Source organism: Pollachius pollachius (assembly GCF_949987615.1).
Source record: "Pollachius pollachius genome assembly, chromosome: 5".
Lineage (NCBI taxonomy): Eukaryota > Metazoa > Chordata > Actinopteri > Gadiformes > Gadidae > Pollachius > Pollachius pollachius.
The window spans coordinates 11160075-11171649 of record NC_136938.1 but is presented as its reverse complement, the minus strand read 5'-3'; the positions used below and the strand labels follow the sequence as shown (position 1 = coordinate 11171649).

Genomic DNA, 11575 nt, shown 5'->3' with positions numbered 1-11575 from the left:
ACCTGGCCTTGTTATGTCATGATGGTAATGAATATTATTGTGGGGCAGAACTATGGGTCAGATATGTACTACACAAGTTTTTTTATTGCTGCAAATATTTAGACTTTCTTATTTAAATGGAGAGAAGATCACAGCGCCAAGAATAAAGAAACATGCTATTTTTTTTTATCATTTTATTCATTTATTAAAAAAAATTAAAATAAAGTGCCTTTTATGTACATTATAATAAAAACAACAGTCACAATATCAATGTATGATACAAAAAATACAGCTTACAACATGTTTTTGTACACAACTGATTGGATAAAAAAAACAAAAACACACGCATACACACACACACACACACACACACACACACACACACACACATACGCGCACACAATTTTTCATGCAGACTTACACAACCACATTATTCTAATAGTTCAGTCAACTAAGCTTATGGGGTTCAGTAGGGTAACTATGCTGAGAAATAAACGGAGCTGGCGTCGTGCAGTGTGAATGCACAGCCCTGGGGGTCATGTTTGGGATGAAAATAAATGAACAAGCACAAACAGAACGAGTTGATTATCTCTATTGGGTCGTGCATCGAGACCTTTACAGAATCTCGGGACAAAACATGAAGCCAAGTAATGCCTATTTGAGAATTTGTGTGTGTAGAGTAGGGAGTTATATCCTTGAAGACTGACTTTTGACTGTTGAAATGTGTCATATATTCGAGCTGGTTACATTCATGTACAGTACAGTAAAGTGTATTACCTTGCAGCCACTCAAAAGCATAACCGTATACTGGAAATATTTGATCTGTTATATTATATCATTACTCTCTGCTTCTATGAAGAAAAGCATGTGTCGCAAATAAATATCCACATCTGTAAAAAAAAAAAAAAAAAGACAATAGCTATATTGTATCACAAAATAAAAATACAAGGCCAGATTCGACAGTAATATATTGAATCTTGAATCTTTTAAATACAAGACATTCTTCATTTGAGGAACAGGTTTGAATTATGTTGTCAATTGTGGGGGACATAAGAGAGTGGTCTGTTTGTATGTGTGTAGACCTTATGGTTCTGATAATACACATGTCTAGCCGAAAGTTCTAATGTAGTGGTGAAGGAGTTAATTGATCATTTAAGATTTTCAAAGCAAAACTATTTATCTGAGATCTGAATTACAATTTAGTTTTGCTTTATTACATATGTTTTGTTTATATGTTTGCCATTAATTGGACAAATGGTCAATATTTTAAATGATGTGTCTATTTGAAGAAAGAAAATGGATTCAACCACTAGCCATGAAATGTAAACCTTTATATTTTTTGCTATTTAAAAAATTAAACAAGATGACATCCACTACTGTCATTGTTTGCCTCTAATGCTCGCTTGGTGGGCAGAAGGTCTAACACGAGTTATTGGGCCAAATCCAATGTTTGATATCATATATCTCACTGCCAATTTAACAAGCTTGAAGCAAAATGTTGAAAAGTGGGGGAATTAATGTTGGGGTTAGGCAATGAGGCACTATAAAATAAATCAGCAGTGTGCACGTTTCTAGATTGTGAAACTACCTCTATAATACATCTTGCACAAGGTCCCTTAAAAACGCACACAATATTAACTACAGTTATATACACAAACAGAACAAATGAAGGAAAACAAATCCAAAACGAAACACTGACTGACGCCGCAGTATGCTTGTTGTGCAATCACTTTGTCAAACATTGAGCAGACGTAGCTTGCGGTCATATTTTTAAGGGTGTGATCAAACACACATTGATTGTTTATGATGTTTGGAGTACATACTACTGGACTAATACAGTGAATGGGTGATACATTCCACAACATGAACGCAGCCAAGCCATTTGCATTGACCTGTGAAACGTGTCAACTTTAGAATTACACAACACTTTAAATACAATCTCCTACATCTTTGGAAAAAAAAAAGTCTAAACACCTGCTCTATGGATTGGAATTTGTTTTAAAATGTGGCAATGGTCCCTGTCATATTATATATTTTATTTAAAAAAAAAAATCAACCTCATTCTCTGCATCAGTCAAACACTATTTTTCTTCTATCAGTAGTCAGTTCTTGTAGAATACTTACCTGCTTTGCTGATCTTTCTTGTTATCATATTTATTGAAATGTGCAAACAACCTGAATGTTTTTGACACCCCCCAGTAACCTTGTGCTTCCACTTGTACCATGGCCAATCAGCGCCCTGGCGGCAGCAGCATATGAGTCTACCACGAATGAGGCGTTAACTGCTCTGGGCTGGGGTGTGACCAAACCGGTTTAGGCCTCCACATTGCAGTTTATGTTGCCAAGAGTTTGTAAGAAATAAAAAAAAGAAATAAAGAAATAAAAGACCAATGTCAAACTTGGGAGAAATCATTTTGTTTAAAGGGGAAATCTTAATTTTTGATATCATGTCCATTGGAGTAGCACGCTATACCCCCCTAAATAGCTAACCAACTAACTAACTTGTGAATTCACTAAATCACAAAATAGCTGAAGCTCTTCCCCCACTATCACATGGGCAAAGAGGGAAAGTAGAGAATAAGTCCTCCAGACATCTAGTTCCTACACTAGCAATGGGGTACGAGAGTCATCCCTGTTGAGTTGATGTTATTAACGTTTTAGATGTTTCTTGGGCACCAACGTTTGCTCCAGCAACATGTGTTTCTCGTGACTGTGATCAGTGCTAACATAAGGCATACGATAGAGAGGGCTTGTGATAATGGCACTATTGCATTTGGATTACACAATCAAGATTTTTGGCACATTGTGCAAGATTATTTTGGTGACTAGTGAGCAACGCTCTCTCTTCTTGGCTTGACTCGGGACTGTTGAATTCTCTCGCCATCTGTTATTTGCGCATCACTAGTCTCCGCCATTAGAACAAATCTATGCATTTCCGATTGCGCCGAAAGGAGTGGGTTCCGGTCAAACCTAACTTGCATATCAAAAGTCGTATTGCCTTCTTTGATCAATACTTGGCTAGATGAATACTTGGCTGAAGACCAGAGCCTCTTTCTCCAATCTCTCGTTAAATTACTAATCAAGTTACTTATTGTACCTATTGCAGATTTGGACTTCTTAACCGTTTTCGTTGGCTTAACGGTGGCAATTCTAGTCTTTCTTCCGATTAGTCATTCTTTTGATTTGAAATCCACACAGGATAAAGAAGTCTGTCCTTGTGGTATCAGACAGCTCTTCAGTGAACAAGGGAAACCGATATTCAGACCATCAGTTGTCATCGTTGCGTCGTCATTGTGTGAAGGTGAACGACCTTCTCCCAGATCTCGACTCCTGGGAAACATTTGCATGGACATTCTGGCCCGTGTAGATCGGCCCCTGGTCAGGATGTCTAGGATATTTTTTTGTATATATGTATGCGTCTTTTTTCGATGGATGATTCATCGTGGTTAAAACAAGATCACAACAGTTTGTGACCTGTTTGTGCAACAGTCCCCTCTGCTCCAAGATGCAGGACCGAACTGCCAACTTGGGCGCGGATACGATGAGGGCAGATGACCTCTGTGGTGATCAAGAAACAACGATGACACACACAAATAAGAATGAGAAGCATTGTGGCTCGGGAGGGGCTTCCTCTGCACGCCCACTGGCTGCTGCCTGCACCCTGACAAAGATACAGCACACAGCTCCTGTTCCCCCCGAGCTCACACTCACACAATGGAGTCCTTGATCTCTGAGCCCAGCCGTACTCTGGGTCGTGGGCAGGTGGGAGAGTACTCCACGTGGCTCTCCTTCACGTTGAGGGGCCTCCGGTCCGAGGCCTCCGAGAAGCTCTTGCTGTTGTCGGGGGAGGACTCGTGGGTGGGCGTGCTGCAGATGTAGTTGTCGTTGAGCGTCTGGTAGCCCTTGTGGTCCGAGGTGGACACGGGGATGGCACTGCCGTTCAGCGGCAGGCTCTCCGTGGGCTTGCCCACGATGCGGGGCTTCTTCTGCTGCATGTTGGGGCACTCGCCCTGCTTCAGCATGGACTTCATGCGGTCGCGGTTCCGGTACACCACAAACAAGGAGAAGACCAGCAGGGAGAAGGCCAGCAGGGCGCACACCACGATCAGCTCGTTCCAGTAGGTCTTGGCGTGGAGCTGCGTGGAGCGCGACTCGCCTGGCAGGATGAGGATACTCTCCTCCCGCTCCACGTGCGGCGCCCGCGAGTGACCGACCAGCGTGGTGCTCTCCTGCCGGGGCTCCGCCCTCACGCAGTAATTGGCCAGCAGCTGCCGGAAACCCTCCTCCTCGGACCAGCACTCGTAGGTCTCCATCCGGTCGGGCTGCGCCACCACCACCAGGTGGCCCTCGGGTGTGGCGTAGAGGAACTCTTTGGCGCTGGCGCTGTAGCGCCACCGGCGGGTTGCCAGGTTGGAGCGCAGGATGCAGGGCAGCACTCTGAACGTGTTCATGGGGATGGTCATCAGCTGGCAGGCAGCAACCCCTGGAAGGAATACATGGTTCTCAAATGAACTTGCAATTTTAACTTCATATAATCAATCAAATGTGTTGGTTAAAAAAAATCAGAGCGGATTGGTACTTTTTCTTTTAACTTTGCAGAGATGTGCATCGTTGTGTAACGTGAGAAGCATGTGACCAAAAGAGATAGAGATTATTTCTTAAATGAATAACATCCAGGCTCTGTACGGTAGTGGACTACAGTCTGCTCTAGCTCCTGACGGCTCCTATCAGTCCTCAATTATAATGGCCGTAAAATGAGTACAGTAAAATATGTTTTTAAAAGAGGATTTTTGATTGTTTAGTCTATTTATAAAATTAATAGTTCCAACAGAAGTCACTTAGATAGGGTTTCAGTTAGCGTTTCTCAATGGTCAGTGGCGTACACGTTTTTTGCAATACTTTTTTGAAGTTTTTCTTTAAAAAATATAATACTACAAACTCTGAATCAATTCATGAATCAAAATCAACCTTGAAATATATAAATGACTCATCACTAGCGGTCGTGAACTCACGGGAGGCTGGTGCTTTGAAGGCAGACCGGGGCGTGTGAGAAGTCTTGTTGCAGATGGCCGAGGTGTCCGCCTCCTCCACGTCCTGCCGCCAGTGGCTGCGGCGGGACAGAGAAACCACAAGAAGGATCAACCTGACTGCAGCTGTGGTGAGAGGAACCTTCCGGAACATATGACCGCCCTGGAGCCTTTCAGTTGAATCTCCTCTAAGCACATAACAGACCCCCCTGTTCATTTCAATTGAACCGATCAAAGCAGATGGCAGTACACAGAGCTTATGGGTGTTTGTGCGGTTTGTGCATGCTTTGTAGTTGTATTTTGTACATTATGGGTGAAGGCGCGCACACACACACACACACACACACACACACACACACACACACACACACACACACACACACACACACACACACACACACACAATAGAAGTATGACTCAGTCATTCCCACTGCTGTGAGCCTGAATGTGTTGTGTCCTGATGAATAAAAACAGTAGTGAATTGAAATGGTGAAAACATATGTAATAGCCAAATTAAAGTGAAATGAGAATTCCTCTGAATTTGCTGTTAATTATTCTAAGGATATCCTCCTTATGTAAGTCATGATGTACTCTTAAGGTTTTTTACTCATCCCTCCATCTTTGCTGTGATTCGCTCAAGTAGTGTAGTCCACGTGATAGGCAGGTATACGCCGAATCCCAAAGCACCAGGATTTTCGTATAGTACAGACAGGCATGTCAGCTATGAAGTGGCTTATATAATTGTATAAAAAAACAGCGGCTGAGAACTTCTCAGAGATGAGTGCATGCTTAATCCTGAATGCCCCCCACCTCCCCATTGCAAAGATGTATTAATGCATTGAATCCCATGAGAAGGCAGTCATGTGACACATCTAAAAAGATTAGACTGTCTACTTTTAGTCTATCGAAACCATTGTTAGCTAAACTAAAGGGGGACAACACCAACCCCTAACACAATAAGAAGCATGTAACAAAAAATGGTTTCATTACTGTGCACATGCACATCAATAGCGATCTTGTACACGTTTATATATGCACACAAATGTGACTCTACTGATTCCAACAATTCAATCAAAATCACTTTCTGCCAAAAAGTCATCGAACTAAAGGCAAAAATCTATCAAGAACAAACGTTCCTTTTTCTTTTTACAACCAAACGTATGTCTTACCTTTGTTGCTTTTGTCATCAAAGTTTTGTTTTATCACATAAGAACAACCATAAACGTAAAGTCCAGTGTCTTATTACCATTTTGCAACTAAACATGGTATTTACAATCAATGTATATTAGCTAAGAGAGGATTTCAGGGGAAAGGAAAAATTGCCTTCAATAAGAACACTGTTCATTTGTCGCCATTTAGTGGCCATATAGTGCAAGTGCAATGGTTTGGCTAGGGGTAATTTGATTCTATTCACCCTGACCTTTCAATAGAGGGGTCAAGTGTCAACATTTTACAATGGGCTTTCAAGATATCGACCCGTTTGTGTATCATAAAATTTACACTATCATTTTTGCATTGGTTTGCATTCAATTCATTGATTTACTTGGAGTAAGGTGTGGTTCATCACCGTTTACCCATGACAATACACCACTGATAGGCTTGTGTCCACCGGTTGTGGGCCATGACTGGTCGGTGAGCTTACCTGTCGGGCGGCGCCATCCTGACGTCGCGACACAGCCGGCCTGTCCAAGCACAGTAGGGGTCCCTGGAGAGGACACATTCCCCACAGCTGGCGTAGTTGGTGCAGTTAGCCACCGGGACCTCCACCAACCCGGAGTACGACGACACAAACAACAAACCCTGCAGAGGCATGAGACCGGAGACTTAATGTATCACGGCATGATAATAATATTTGAGTTTAATATAGGTTACTAAAGCAGAGCCAGAGGACAGGAGACTCAATATATCATGTCATAATCATAATATCATAGTTTAATATAGCCTAATAAAGCAGAGCCATATAATATCAGACAATATTATAATGGTAATCATAATATACATAGTAATATATAAAATTATATACAGTACCAGAGGGATGGAGACGATATATCATAATAACAATAATTATATATTATAACAAAGCAGAACCATAAAACAGGAGACTTTAGTATGATACAGCAGACTATGTGATGGAAAAAATATAGTATAATATAGGTGGGCTGAAGGGATGAGGGTGTCTCACCCTCTGGGGGTCCAGCTCTATGTGCTGGACTGGCTGTGGCGTGGCAAACAGGGTCATCTCCTCGATGATGTGCATCCGGTCGTTGGTGTTGATCGCCTTGTGAAGCTTGCCATCGTCTGACACACACACACACACACACACACACACACACACACTTAATGTGTTGTATCTCACTAATTCCTAAGATATTTGCGAGTACTATTTACTAATACAGCATTTGATTATCACACTAGTTTTACTTTATGGTCAGGAAAGTAACTGCAGTGCATTTAGAAACATAAAACCAGAGGCAAGTGAAACGACGATGATGAAGATGGTGGTGGCTCAGATGAGGACTCTTGGACTACCTGTTCCAATGAAGAGGACGTCATAGGCCCGCTCCATGCCCTGGATCTTGTGCACAGCGATCTGTGTGTAGCGCACGTTGCGCTTGAGCAGCAGTGGCGGGCTGCGGATCACGCTGTCCATGAGGAAGTGGTCCTTGACGAAGTTGAGCACCTTGTCGGGCATGTGCAGGGACGACTGGATCCCGGCCTGCCTGGCGTGGCTGGTCACACACTGGGGGGCCGAGGAGCAGACGGTTCAATTGGCACTTGGAGGTGGTTAAGTGGTTCAGTCGGGTGAACACTGGAGTTTCACTAACTGTTATGAACAGCACATGCAGCCCTGCACTTGTGACAGTAAGGGTTCTCATGCCCCCTTATCAGGGGATGGGGTGTGTTTAGAGGGGGTGGGGCAGGGCTTACCGCCCCGGGACGCGGCTCTGGGAGGGGGTGGTTGTAGGTGTACCACTGCTGGCTCTCCCGGTTGACCTCGCGGTAGCGACCGCTGAACGCCCGCTCCACCTGGGCCATGGTGAACGCACAGACTGCAGAACTCCCTGATGCCCCTTTATACCTGTAGAGATCACAATATACATCACATTATTCACACATACAGGTACACCTTAATACCTGTAGAGGTCACAATATACATCACATTATTCACACATACAGGTACACCTTAATACCTGTAGAGATCACAATATACATCACATTATTCACACATACAGGTACACCTTAATACCTGTAGAGATCACAATATACATCACATTATTCACACATACAGGTACACCTTAATACCTGTAGAGATCACAATATACATCACATTATTCACACATACAGGTACACCTTAATACCTGTAGAGATCACAATATACATCATATTATTCACACATACAGGTACACCTTAATACCTGTAGAGATCACAATATACATCACATTATTCACACATACAGGTACACCTTAATACCTGTAGAGATCACAATATACATCACATTATTCACACATACAGGTGCACCTTTATACCTGTAGAGATCACAATATACATCACATTATTCACACATACAGGTACACCTTAATACCTGTAGAGATCACAATATACATCATATTATTCCCATATAAAGGTACACTTTTATAACTGTAGGGATCACAATATACATCACATTATTCACAAATACAGGTACACCTTTATACCTGCAGAAACCATATCATATATCACATTATTCACATACAAGGTACTCCTTTTACCTGGAGACACCACCCGATTAACATAAACAGGTAGTCCTTCACAAAACATCAGTTACATATAACATGGTACTCTTGTTGTTTGGGCTTCAGTTTGTACTTCTTTTACTATTTAGTAATTTTCTAGTAGAAGCTTTGATTCAAAGTAGAAACACACAGAAAAGTTACAATGGAGTGAACACTCCGACTATCCCGAGATTATTCTTTACATAAACAGTTGATGTTTCCGCACAAAATAAAAAGGTGCAGACATAATGAAGCAGTACCGTCATATATCAAGTACATAATAAGCACATAGAATACGTAACAGAACGTCAAGGAGGTATTATGAGAGGGAGCCGGTCCTGGACTCACCACTGGGAGGTGAAGACCCCGTAGAAGACGGTGTTCTCCCAGCCGTCCCCCATGGGCTTCAGGACGAACATGTCCTGGATGATGTTGAAGGGGAAGCCGTCGTCAGGCAGGGAGCACAAGAGCTGGGCTTTGAGGAAGGTGGTCCACTTCTTCTGGAGCACCCGCTCGCCCCCCTTGTCCCCCTGCAGGAGAGGATGAGCACACGGTGAGGCAAATAAACACACACCGCATTTCATGAAATAAACAAAAAAAAAAAAAGGGAAAAATAAATACAAGTTGCTAGAATCACTGGTGTAAGATATAACCGATTGACCATGAATTTTTCGTACCACATGGTGCATTGAGGTCAAATGAGAGCTGAGAGTGAGGTTGATGAAGGGCCTCTATTTTGGCTATCCAATACTAGCCATTTCAAACTCTACCCTGCGCTTGTCAACAAGACAGACACCAACACAAGCTCATGTCAGCGTTACGCACGCACAGCAAACACCAGCTTGTTAACCACCACGTGACCTTGTGACCTCCCTGCTAACGACGTGTAAAATATCTTCTCCCTGAGGCACCATGGACCTCATTCACCTATCAGCCATCTTGGTTCTAATTACTAGCTGGGTTGGGGAACATACTGCGGATTTGGTATTCCATTCCCCTATCCAGTTAGCGTTTATCTAATTTTTTATACATTTGGAGACCTTTCTTATCTAAAAGCGTTGGGATGCAGACACTTCTAATATCTAATCTGAATAGCATCAATCATTACTGGTACTCTTCAGGGGAGAACTTGTGTCAGAGGGTTAAACGTGAGCCTCTTACTCATTTTCCATTTGTGTGTGGGCATTTCATGATGTTGTCAAAGCAAGTACACATTTCATACACTGTACACATAGCAGCATGTTCAAACATGAATCTTCCAAGCACAAAGGTCTTTGATTTAATGGTAATATTAGAGTCATCGTGTGCCTCGCCTCCTGTTCAAAACATAAGAGTAAAGGGTTGTGGCAGGTTGTATAAGTGTGGCCATTACCATCATTCAGCTTTTGAGGAATGGCATCAACGTGCATCAATCCAACTACTTCCCATGGATTTGAATTATTAGTCTAGTGCCCCATGGCCATCCCAGCTACTAGATCACCACTTTAATACTGACTTTGGAAGAAATGCCCCTCATCCCCCTCCCCGATCCCGTCTAAACGATACATTAGCATGCAATAGCCCTTTTTCCCCCTGACACGTAACAATTATCTAATAATTGCAGCAGTAAGTCACTTCAAGCTGTGTGCAAAAGTGGTTTAAAAAGACAGTTATCATGTGATCATTTCTGATGACTTGCCATTAGAATAGATCTGGTAAACAAAAACAGCAAAGGTACTCTCCCTAGGCAAAATAAAAACTGCCAGCTAGAGGGAAGGAGTACGAAGGACTGCTACAATAGGCTTCTGCCCCTCCCTAAGACGATTTGGCTGGTTCACAGAGACACACCTCAGTTCCTAACCACAGAAGCTCAGGGCTACTCCCACCATCAGCCAAACCGCATGAAGACTTGCGCCTTGAGGAGATAATCAAATGTAAAAAGCTAGCCCACGCAGACTTCCTCCTTCTTGGATGACATTGGAAAGTAGCAGGCATGTTTCTCTGCAGTGGGGCGAAGCCACGTGGGACTAATGTAAGGCCTGAGAGCCAATTAACAGGCTGCCGCAGAAGCCACTCCACATAACGAGGACTCCACATTCTTGCCCTCTCAGCAGTCCCCAGCTATTGTTGCCATGCTAGCAGCTAGCCTGCTACACGTGCACACTCTTTGAAACCTCAAGAACCCTTCCCCATGTAGTTCTCGTTACAAAGCATGCTCCAATTTAATGTTCTAATGCACTGGGCAAACACACCGCAAGATAATGTCCTTCCCTGTAGGCAGTTGAACTGTACTGCACTGTACTAGAAGCTACTGTCCTGTAGGCTTATCTACTGCACTATACCAATGGCTAATGTAATGCACTGTTTACATTTCAGACTCCTCAGCTTCAGATATTTCTGCTGTGCCGTCAGCTAATGCTGAAAGTCTAACAGAAAAAGGCAGAAAAACACTGAGGCCACATTTTGCTCAAGAGCTGCCTGCTATCCCCGGGCCCCTCCAAGCACACACCTGAATAAACAAAAGAGACCTGGGATCCTGGTCGAGTGAGAGACAGGAGGAGATGAAAACAACTGGTGTTTAAAGTAGCCGACCTGGCAAACGTGATCAAAACAACCATCTAACACAGGAGAAGACTAAACTTAGCCAATGTTTTATTTATATATAATGCGATGAGCCCTCTACCTATTTCGAGGTTTCATCTTTACTCAACGCATTTTCATCCTCTGTTTTATGACCCAAGCACACTGAACCTGTTAAAGATAGGGCTTTAAACATTGGCACAAACTTAAACCCAAATTGTACAGTAGGTCTACATGTGCAGAAGTGACTTTGCAGAA

General features: G+C 42.9%; 1 protein-coding gene across 1 annotated transcript in view; it reads right to left on the bottom strand.

Moving 5' to 3' along the window:
• Window positions 1–312: 312 nt before the first annotated feature.
• Window positions 313–11575, bottom strand: part of LOC307075620 (semaphorin-4B-like) — a 28506-nt gene continuing 17243 nt past the window's right edge. The window contains exons 8-14 of the mRNA XM_079736272.1: window positions 9107–9288; window positions 7935–8085; window positions 7536–7746; window positions 7189–7304; window positions 6649–6806; window positions 4992–5086; window positions 313–4462 (exon numbers count right to left, since the gene is read on the bottom strand). Of these exons, the coding sequence (XP_079592398.1) occupies window positions 3687–4462; window positions 4992–5086; window positions 6649–6806; window positions 7189–7304; window positions 7536–7746; window positions 7935–8085; window positions 9107–9288 (1689 nt within the window). The 3' untranslated portion in view covers window positions 313–3686. The remainder of the gene's footprint in view (window positions 4463–4991; window positions 5087–6648; window positions 6807–7188; window positions 7305–7535; window positions 7747–7934; window positions 8086–9106; window positions 9289–11575) is intronic.